Source organism: Cornus florida, unplaced genomic scaffold (genome assembly GCF_030987335.1).
Source record: "Cornus florida cultivar Cherokee Brave unplaced genomic scaffold, ASM3098733v1 CherokeeBrave_3.0.0_Hap2_Chr06, whole genome shotgun sequence".
NCBI lineage: Eukaryota > Viridiplantae > Streptophyta > Magnoliopsida > Cornales > Cornaceae > Cornus > Cornus florida.
The window spans coordinates 61466832-61478210 of NW_026775576.1; the positions used below are offsets into that span (position 1 = coordinate 61466832).

The 11379-nt window shown below is 39.2% G+C and overlaps 1 protein-coding gene across 1 annotated transcript; it reads right to left on the minus strand.

Annotated features, from left to right (window-relative positions):
• Nucleotides 1-4472: 4472 nt before the first annotated feature.
• Nucleotides 4473-5111, minus strand: LOC132314190 (uncharacterized). Its single transcript, XM_059813083.1, has one exon. It carries the CDS (start codon nt 5109-5111, stop codon nt 4473-4475), a length of 639 nt encoding a protein of 212 aa, XP_059669066.1.
• Nucleotides 5112-11379: the final 6268 nt, after the last annotated feature.

An 11379-nucleotide genomic window follows, 5' to 3' on the forward strand; every position in this document is an offset into this window, starting at 1 on the left:
TGGACCCCCCAAAAATTCTTTTTTGAAAATGAACTAATTCCTTCTGAATTGGAAAGAATAGATAGAGTTGTTCCTTGGGACCCATCTATTTCTGAACCGGCATATAAGATCCCATCAACAAATAGGCCCACCAAATCTTACTCATTTTTGGAAAAAGAGAAAACCCTTGTAAATTGGAAGTGCAATTCACCCGTCATTCATCTTGAACCGATTTTCCGGGTATCATAAATGAGAAAACCTACCAAATCTTACTTATTTAATAAAAAGAATAATTGCTTGATCTTGAAAAGGCAAGTCAGCCGCCTTTTGTATCTATCCAATTAAGTCTTCATAAATATCCAACTTCCTCAGCCGTTTAACTTTCCTCGGTTTGTTCAACTTTTAAATTTTGAAAAAACCCGTATATCTCTCTTGCGTATCCATCACATCTATAAATATATATCTAGTTGCCTTAGGTATTCAGAACAAACTCTTCTTTTCCTACTTCGAGTTGAACGAAAACCCTAGACATTTATGTGATGGCTCCAAAACAAAAACGGCTAACCAGGTCTACTACGAGTTCGACTGTGCCTGCTCCCTCCACCGATCAAACCAAAACACACAGCCATAGCCACCTAGTCCAGAAAAATCTTAAGTTAGTACCTGAATTAGAGATTACCTTCGATTCCTTCCATCATATTGGCCCCTGGACTAGGGCCTGCTCTTTTGAATGAATTTTCTCCATCTTTATCCGAGTTTGCCCTGCAGCAGAGGATGATCTCCCATTCAATTGGGAGTACCTGTTGATCCTTGTCAAAGGAAAAAAGGTGAAGCTCACTCTTTCAAAGGAAAAAAGGTGAAGCTCACTCTTTCTCTCAAGAACTGGCCAAGATGTCGTCCATTATGGAAGTCATGGGTCAATCGCCTCTCTGGTGATGACAAGATCGCCTCTACTTGGAAAAGGCAAGGCATTTTCGATGCCATACAATTGAGTAACGTATCAATGATTCAGGACAAGAACCTATTTTTCCCTGCTGTCTTTTTCTGGTCTAACGTGACCAACTCTTTACATCTCCGGAATGGAATAATGTCTGTCACAATGAGGGACATTTGCTGTATAACTAGTTTGAAGCCTCATGGAGACGATATCAGCGCCTTGCTATATGCAGGATCTTTCAGTTTTCCTTCCTCTGACGACGGAAACAAGAAATTCTATTCTTCTCCTGTACCTTTCATGGAATTCCACAACAAAAAGACGGCTTACTGCCTTCTTGATTTGCTGGCTCTCTGGACACCTATTCTGTGTTCCCTCTGGACAAATCACCAAGGATTTTGTCCAGATTGCTGTTGCTCTTGCCAAAGGTGCAGACTTGGCCCTTGCTCCTCTGGTTCCTTCTCACTTGTACCGAGGTATGAATGATCTCCTAGAGTTTAATTTCACTCGCTTTGGCGGTCCATTCTGGATTTTCCAGGTGTGGCTGAAAATATACATTCCAAGCTTGACCACTCCTATTTCTGTTCAACCTGAAAAACCTTTACTAACTTATAGCTTTGTTGAAAGCCGGCCCACCCCTTTCTCTTTTACAGAAGTATTTCATTTCTTTTATGACCACAATGACTTCAAACCAAACTCATCTTTAGATCCCTTTTCCACTTATGGACTGATGCCTTCTTGGCTTGTACCCGCCCCCGGAGTTTCAACCAAAAAGTCTTCTGACGATTGGAAGAAAATTTGGGCAAGCTTTTTTATTTGCCGTGTTTTACACTATGGAACCTCCACTCCTACTTCAAAGAATAGTCATTGTGGAGTTGAGTATTACAATCCAGCTCAGTTGGCTAGACAATTTGGCTTGACACAACTCATTCCTTTGCCTCCTTTTGAATCGGCCAATAGACTCTTTAATACAAGAGTCAAGTTTACCGAGAATGAGCAATTCCAAGTAGTGGATGAAAAGTATGCCTTGAAGAAAAACTCTTTTGAATTTGAAGGTTTTAATAGTTGCCCAGAAGTAACCCAAGAGTTAATTGATTGGTGGACTGCTTATGTTAACTCAACCAGAAAATTGGCTTATGTGGAAGTTTGCAATAGGCTTTTGAACTTCTTTAAGCCTATCACACCGAGCCGTGAAGAAACATTCTCTGATGGTAAGCTTTTGAATTTCCCAAACTAGTCACATATAATCTGTTAATAAAAATCTCCACTCTTTTGACAGACAATGATGATGATGATGCTGATGGAAAGGACAAGAATCCTACCGGCAAGAAAGGAAAAATTGAAGTGACTGCAGAGGTTGAAGGTATTGAAGGAGGTGGGGATAGTAATCCAGAAGGCTCTGGGGTTGACAAGCCTCTAGGAAGTGACAAAGATGTGGCCCTTATGAAAGTTAAGAAAGAAAAATTTCAAGAAGATGAGCTCTATAAAACAAAAGGGAAAAAGAAAGCTGATTCTTCTTCTCAGGTATCATCAATACCTTCTAGTTGGTATGACCTCCTTTTAAATCCCTTTCTTGTTAACTTCTAGTATACTTTTCTATTTGACAGACTCTAGCCATTGCCAAGAAGAAGTACGTACCTCCTATCTCTTTGTCGAGTGAGGATAACTCCTCTACTGCCTTTGAAAAGAGTACCTCAAAAAAGATCTCTTCAGTAAAAACTTCTACCAAGTCAATAAAACATGCAAGTCCACTTGACCAAGATCACCCCCTGAAAAGTAAGAGGAAACTCCTTGTGGACCCCGAACCGGATGAAGAATCTGACTTCTTTTAACTAACTCCAGAAATAAAGAAAACCAAGAAAGAAATCAACTTGGTGAGTTAGTCATTACTGCCCTTTCTTTAACTTGCTCTTGACTAACCCTTATTCCTTCTTCAGGGAGCTTCCACAGGCCACAATCTGTTAAACATTGCTTTGGAAAGTGTTCCATTAGAAAAGCAAGACTTGGATCTCTAAAAGTCCATTGCTGCAAGTTTAATTCCTCTAATTAGTTTAAATAACACTATTATGCCTGCTTCCATTGATCCCATTACGATTACCCCTCCTTTGAAAGTTTCAACTGGACCTACTTCTTCCCTTCCAGAGGTAATCCCTTTCCTCTTAAATTTCAATAACATTTCTTCAATTGAAGCTAAACTGTTTTTTTTTTATTTTTTTTTTTTATGACGTGGACAACTCATTCAATGTCTACCTCTACCTCCTTCATGGTAAAGAGAAGGGCACTCCCAACTTTGGATGACTTGTATAAAGTGGCTAAGGCCTCGAAATCCTCAAGCACTTCCACCTCTAGTGCTAGTATTCCTGTTGCTCCTTGTCCAACTAGAGAGGCCTTGAGAGTTGCCAAAGATCAGTTGTTCCAATACCTTGAGAAGAATGTTGAAGAGATTCCTTCATTTCAATAAAACTTGATCGCTGTATTGTCTACATTGAAGAAAAATCCAGACCTTTCTCCAGAAATTAAACTCTCTTTAGGCCAATTGCAACACCAGCTACCTTTTATGGCGACAAATATCAATTCTTTAGCAACGGCCACTGGTGAACTCAATCAGAAAATTCAATTGAAGGATAAGGCTTATGAAGATCTCAATAACAGCCTCCTTCCTTATCCAGAGATCAAAACCAAGTTTGAGCAAGTGGCTGATAAAAAAGAGAGTCTTACTGCGGAGATGGAAAAAATTCAAAAGGAATTAGAGAGACTTGAGACTGAAGAGGCTGAATTGGAACAGTTTGCTCAAGCAACCTTTGATGAATCAAGCAAGTATTTTTTTTTCGGAGAATAATCAAGCAAGTATTGGAAAAGCTGGGAGGACCTTGCCGAAGAAATTCTTTTTCTAGAAGAAGTGAAAAACAAAGCTGAGGAAGAAACAGGTCAATCCAAGCTTGTTTGGGAAAGCTTCAAAGGCAAGTTTGCCTCTTTATGATGATGTAGTTCTTTGTTGGCTTTATATCCCTTCTTGGACACTTTATTTTAATGTAATAATCATAGGTGTTTTAGGTTTAAACACCTTTCTTTTGAATGACATGTAATGGAACTTTCTCATAAATTGAAATGCCATTTTAGTTTCATCCTATTTCTTCGTGCTTTCAAACCACACTTTATTTAATTGAAATAGAATGCATAAGAATTAAAAGGCAAGATTGAAAATAACTTAAAAACCATGAGTTGGTTCCAAATGCAAACATGAAAATAACCAAAATACCTCTTACCGGAAATACTGGGTTGTTTTATTCATTGGAAAATCCTATGAAAATTCATAATTGCCAAGGCTAGTGAAATGGCCATTGGAAAAATTTCAGGCGTTTCCATAGGAAAATCCTATTTCCCTTCCAAATGCCAATTTTCTTTTGGAAGGCTTGACCAACCATTCATTCGGCTGGTCTCAGTATCCTTTTCTCTCAAGCTTCAAAGATTGAGGGGTGATACTGTTTCAAGTATACTCCATTGATGGGAGATAAATAAGGCTCACCATTTATATCCATCAACTGATAAGCTCCTTTTCCTAGAATCCTTTCAACCAAGAAAGGTCCTTCCCATTTTGGAGTCCACTTGCCAAACTCTCTATCCTAGTTCCGAGTGGCAATTTGACTTTCCAAACCATGTCTATTTCTAGGAAGGACTTAGCCTTTACCTTCTTGTTGTAAGCTCGCATCACCTTCTTCTTTTGTGCAATAACATGGTCTAAAGCACTTAACCGAACTTCATCAAGGTCTTCTAACTTTGCTAGCATGGCTTGAGTATATTCAGTTGGAGTTAACTCATTTTGGAAAGCTACTCTTGCTGACTTCACTGTCATTTCCATTAGAAGTACTGCATCATGTCCATACGTTAACATATAAGGAGTAACTCTAGTACTTGTTCTTTTTGAATTCCTGTATGCCCATAGTGCTTCTGACAAAATATTATGCCACTGCCGTCGATACTTCTCAATCATCTTCTCAATTATGCTAATGATGACCTTGTTAGATGCCTCTGCTTGTCCATTTGCTTGAGCAAAGTATGGAGTAGAGCTTGTGAACTGGATATTATATATGTCGAACAGATCTTGCACCGTACTTCCTAGAAAGGAAAGACTTTTATCTATGGTAATGGTTTTTGGAATTCCAAACCGATGGATGATATGCTTTTCAATGAAATCCATCACTGTTAATTGTACACAAGATTTTAAAGGAATGGCTTCCACCCATTTCGTGAAATAGTCTGTGGCCACTACTATAAGAGTATGGTCATCAGTAGAAGGAAGTGTGATTTTCCCAATGAAATCTAACGCCCAACCTCTAAATGGCTATATCTTCACCACAAGCTGCATGTCAATGGCTGACACTCTCTGAATAGGACCATACTTTTGATAAGCTTGACAACTTTTGACAAAGTCATTACAGTCTTTTAAAATGCCTCTCCAATGATATCCATACCTTCTTAGTAGCCATCTCATCTTTGTTCTAGCTTGATGGGCTCCACATAGCCCGTTATGAACCTTCCTCATGGCTTGAATTAATTCTAGTTTGTCTAAACACCTGAGGAGAAGACCATCTTCTTTGTTTTTCTTGTACAATTCTCCGTCCATTAGAATGTAATGAGGAGCTACAAGCTGAATTTTCTTATTCACATCTGTACTTGGATTCATCAGGAACTTAATGAAGGGAATTCTTCAATCATCTAGATCTGCCTCCTCCAAGTCAACATAGTTAACTTCCAAATGTTCATTCCTCATTTCTATAGATGGAAGTGTTCTTCTTTTTATTGTTATTATGGTTTCTTCTACTCCAGGTGGAACTCTTATACTAGATGCTACCTGAGCCAGTCCGTCCGCCTCTTTATGCAGGTGTCTTGGCCAATGCTATAACTGATAATCATCAAATTGATCTAGTAATTGTAAGGCCAAGAAATGGAAAGGCCTCAGATGATGACTAAGGCATTTGTATTCATCAGCCAATTGGTTAATCACGAGCTTGGAATCTCCAATGATAAGTACACTTCTGGCTTTCATTTCTAGTAGAATTTCCAAACCAATTATGAGTGACTCATACTCAGCCTGGTTATTAGTATATAAATAATCCAAAAGAAAGAAAATGATGTCTTCCTTTTCCTTGGAGAAATTATGACAATTCCAGCTCTTCCTCCATCGCTAATATATAAACCATCAAAGAGTAATGTTCATGAAGAATGTTCGAGGTAGAGACTATCCACCTCGTCACACATTTCTGTTGTTATTTTAGTGGAAGGATGATCGGCCAGAAATTCTGCTAGTACACTTCTCTTGATTGCTTTCTGTGGAATGTACTTAAAACTAAACTCCATTAAGGCCAATGACCATTTTCCAATCCTTCCAGTAATCAAAGTCCTCGATAACATGTACTTAATCAAATCAGTTTGAGAAACAATGTACACAACAACCGAAATCATGTATATTTTTAATTTCATCGCAGAGTAATACAAAGTAAGACATAACTTTTCAATTGGAGTGTACCTATATTCCACTGGAGTGAGTGCTCGACTAAGAAAGTAGATAGCCTGTTCCTTTCCCCACTCATTATTTTGTGCCAATAGAGTCCCAATGGACTCTTCAGCGGCCGATAAGTATAACCTTAAAGGCCGCTTCTTTATTGGTGGCATCATTACAGGTGGATTGACCAGGTAACTTTTAAGTTATTCAAAAGCTTCTTGATGTTAGTTAGTCCACAGGAAATCTTCTGTTTCTTTCAACTTCAGAATAGATGAAAAAACATGGGTTTTTCCAGCATGGTTAGAAATGAATCTGCGAAGAAAACCTACTTGCCCCAGGAACCTTTGAAGCTCCTTCTTATTCTGAGGAGGTTGTGCTTCCATAATGGCCTTAGCTTTGTTCTTATCAATCTCTATTCCTCTCTGGTGGACCAGAAAGCCTAAGAAATTTCTAGCTGAAACTCCAAAAGCACATTTCAACGGATTCATCTTCAACTTGTGCATCCTCATCCTTCTGAAGGCCATCTCTAAGTTGATAAAGTGTTGAGGCTTTTCCGATGACTTGATGACTACGTCATTAATATAAAACTCCATAAACTTACCAATCATATCATGATTGCATTCATCGCCCTTTGGTAGGTAGCTCCTGCATTCTTAAGGCCGAACGGCATAACCACCCACTCAAATGTCCCAATAGAGCCTCGACATCTGAATGCCGTATTTGAAATATCTTCTTCAGCAATATAAATCTGATTGTAACCAGAATGGCCATCAATGAATGATAGAATTCCATTCTTTGCCACTGCATCCACTAATTGGTCTGCTACGGGCATCGGATACTCATCCTTTGGAGTTGCAAAGTTAATATTTTGAAAATCTATGCATACTCTCAGCTTACTATTCTTCTTGATGACTGGCACTATATTTGAAAGCCATTCCACATACCTGGTAGTTCTGATGAAGCCTGCCTTCAAAAGCCTTTCAATTTCTTCTTGGACTTTTAGAATAACTTCCTATGACATCCTTCTAGGAGGTTGTTTGAAAGGCCGGTACCCTTCCTTAATTGGTAGCTTATGCTTCACCAATTTTCTAGAAAGACCAGGTAACTCAACATATGTCTAAGCAAAGCAATCTTTAAATTCTTTCAAGAGAGAAATCAGTTCTTCTTGAAAATTAGGTTCCAATAACCCATTTATATAAGTTGGCCGTGGATCCTCCTCTGTCCCCAAATTAATTTCTACTAGCGGATCCTGAACCTCGGCCTTTAAATCATCAAGCTTTGCTGGAGCAGACTTTAAGTCTGCTAGTTGAATTGTATCCAGTTTCCCTTGTGGATCTTCTGTGGTTTCTACCAAGTTACTGGAAAGTACCTTGGCACATTTTCTGCTTCATTCCAGCCGTAATTCGGCTAGATACGCTTTTAACCTTGCCAGGCAACAATTCACAGCCTGGCTTCTTGCCCTCTCTTTCTTGTGAACCTCTTCCATTAAAACTATTCAAAGTGTAAAGCGTTGGACGTCGTCCTGTGAGAGGATTGCTGGCCTTGACATCTCCTGGAACAACTCCTTAGCCTCTTCTTCTGTAAGAGTTTTCTGCATTGTTGCCGACTTGGGTTGGCCCTTACTATCTTTTCCAATGAACCTTACTGGCACGAACTCTCCATTGTAAAGCTCAGCATCTGCATGATACACTCTAGCAATGAATGGTTTGTTATCCGCCTCTACAATCTTAACTTCATCACCATCCCAAAAAATTAGCATTTGATGCAACGTGGATGGAATGCAAAAATTGGGATGTATCCATTCGCGGCCTAATAATAAATTATAGGCCGCTGTGGATTCCACAATAAAAAATGTTGTCATGGTTGTAACATCTCCAACAGTCAATTCCAATGGAAGAATTCCCTATGTTTCCACTGAACCTCTAGTAAAAGCGCTGATAGCCACATCACTAGGAATTACATCCTATGTTGTCTTGCCCAATTTCCTCATAACATTAATGGGAATAATATTCAGGACTAAACCGTTGTCTACCAAGACTCTGGAAAGTGGACGACCCTCAATTAATACCTTTATGTAAAGTGGCTTAAACTGCTGAGTCATTCCAATTGGGGGTTTCTCCAAAACTACTTTCTTTGGAGTTGGAAGTACATCATCTTGAATTTCAATTTCAAAAAGCTCTTGGAAAACCTCGGCTTCTCCTACTGGAAATTCCTTTATAATTTCTTCTATATGTATACTGTCAATCCTTTTCTCTGGAACTAAATCTAATTTAGCAACTTCTGTTTCCTCTAGACTTGACTCATCATCAACAACATCACCTATCATTGAAGATGGCTGATTTGGTTTGGATTCAAAAACCAATGGAAGGATAACAACCATATTACATGACATTTCCTCTGGAAAGCTCCCAAAACGGATTTTCTTTAAACTGGATGAGTTCTTAGAACTCTCCAATTCTCTTATTGGGATTTCTTCCTGCGCCTTATCCTTCTCCACAAGTGACTGTTCTAGCTCAGAAGCAAAGTCCTCTAAACAGTCTGGGACTCTATCTCTTCCCCTTGCCAATTTCTCGGTCAGGTCTGTAGGTTTTCTTACTTCAGTTGTTGTTTTCCAACCATGATCTTCCTCCCATAACTTTCTTCCCTCGGCTCTTCTCCTTTGGAAACGGCGCTTCTGTGTTCGCGTATAAGCTGTATCCTTGTATTTAGGAAACTTAGGATGGTCCACCCTTTTCCATCTTTCTGAATGAGGAATCGGGGGCTTGACCATCCTTGGATTGAAAGTCTTAGTTTCTCTCTTTACCCAGACCTCTGAAGCGACTCTGGGCTTTCCATGAGAAGCATTAACGAACTCCTCATTTTCCCTGATAGGCCTTTCCACCCTTCCTTCATGAAATCCGGAATCTCTTCTTCTTGGTGGAAGAATACTTCTTTTTTCACAAACCCTTGCTTCTAGGCTTCTTGGCCGAAACCTAGAATTTTCTGCATATTCAGGCCTTTTCAGATTGAAAGGCCTTCTGTCAACATGCTGTTCTTTAGCTGGAATGGTTACAATAACCGATTCTACCGGTTGTCGGAAAGTCAGTCTGTTATGAACCTTTTTTTTAGGCCACGCTCCTCACTTGATGTCTGCTCCTCCTTGTTCTTACCCACCGATTTATGGACCTTGCACTGAGGGCAACACCCTTACTGGATGAGGGCAATTTGAGCTTCTCAGAGTTGCCTTTCCAGTTCTGCCATAGTTTTTTCCAATGGAATTAACTCTGGCTCGGCAACTGCCTTCCCTTTAGCCTTTCCTTCATCCAAGTTCACCTTCTTTCTAGGATGGTCAGCAGCGATACTAATTACATTGGTACTGACCACGGTTGGAAAAGGATTCCTATCCACTCCCATTGCATCACTTTTCTCTAGAAACTTCATCTTCCCTTCCTCGATTGCTTTCTGCACAATATTACAAAAAATAACACAATTATTAGTTGAATGTCTCCAAGAATTATGATACTTACAATATTCTTTTCCAAGTAAATCGTTAGGAGTTGGGAGTTTATGCCCAAGAGTTAAGATTAGCTGTTTATCAGCCATCAGCAAGTCGAATATTTGCTTAGCCTTAGTAATGTCAAAGGAATATCTTTTGGTGGAATTAGGTATCCCTTTCTTATTTGAAGTGGTGATAAGCGCTGAATACTGTATATTCAAGCGCCCTAAATTACATTAACAAAGTCCATTAATTGATTATTTTATGTAGATTAACTCCATTTGCATGTTTTTATGCATTTTCAGGTTAAAGTGCAAAAAGGAAGCAAAAATGATGCCTTGTGGAATTTTGAACCAAAAGGATGCCATTTCTGAATTTTTGGCAACAGTGATCCTGAATTTTGTCGCCATTTTCAACCTAGCAAACTTAAGAACTGGACTTCCCTCATAACATGAAAGATTTAGAGCTCTGAATCAGCTTTCCAAATCTTCAAATGGTTTATCATTCGGAGCTCAGAGCAGAGAGTTATGGCCTTGTTTCCAGAGGTACGCAGAACTGCCTGGCAGCAATGCAATTCTGCCTTAATCTTCATTTTCGACCAACCAGACTTGAGAATTGGGTCTTCATCAAAACATGAAGTTTTTAAAGCACTGAATCAGCTCTCCAAATCTTCAAACAGATCATCATTCGGAGTTCGGGGCACAAAGTTATAGTAATTTTACCAAAATAGGTCAGCGCTAAGCAAGAGGAGCATGTTGCACATTGCACTAAGTTAGAGTGCTCGAGATAACTTTTCGAGTGCTCGAAAATTAGGCAGATTGCACTCGAAAATGGCTCAATTTCAGCCACTTACACATTGGTTTCCTCAATGCCATCTTCCTTCTTTATGAAGTGGTTGGAGGTGTTCCTTGGAGGGGGGAGAGAGGGTTTTGTTAGAGAATAAAAAGCTACCAAAGGCCACACATTTGCTATCCTTGAATATTTTAGCAAGATAGAGGAGAGAGAAGAGAGCAAGGAGGAGGGTGTTCTTGAGTGCTACAGTAGGAGCACGAAAATGGAGTCTTGGATGGAGCTTCTTCCTTTTTCTAGCTTAGCAATGGGTAACTAACTCTTTCTCTAGGGAGGTGATGAAGTCCCTCCCTTGTAAGCATGTCCTAGGATAGTCTATTTTGGGGATTTGCCATGTATATTTTATGGTCTTTTCATAACCAAGAGCACTTCATTTGTTGTAATGAATGTTGATACATGTATGGATGATTTCTTTAAGTTGATTATCTTGTCTTAGATGATGTCTTAGAGTAATCATATTGCTTGAGTTTTTCATGGTGAGAGTGGAAGCAAGGTTATGAAATGGTTTCATGGCATGTTGATAGGTGACCTTGATAGACCATTGCTTAGGAAATCCTTTGATGGTGTATGCTTAATCTCTAACTCCATGTGCTTTATCATTTTGTCAAGAACTTGATAGTCTCTCATTTAAGTAAATGT

Excerpts from the sequence above, each read along its gene's own strand:
- LOC132314190 (XM_059813083.1), bottom strand. The coding sequence starts at position 5,111 with ATGGATTTCATTGAAAAGCATATCATCCATCGGTTTGGAATTCCAAAA.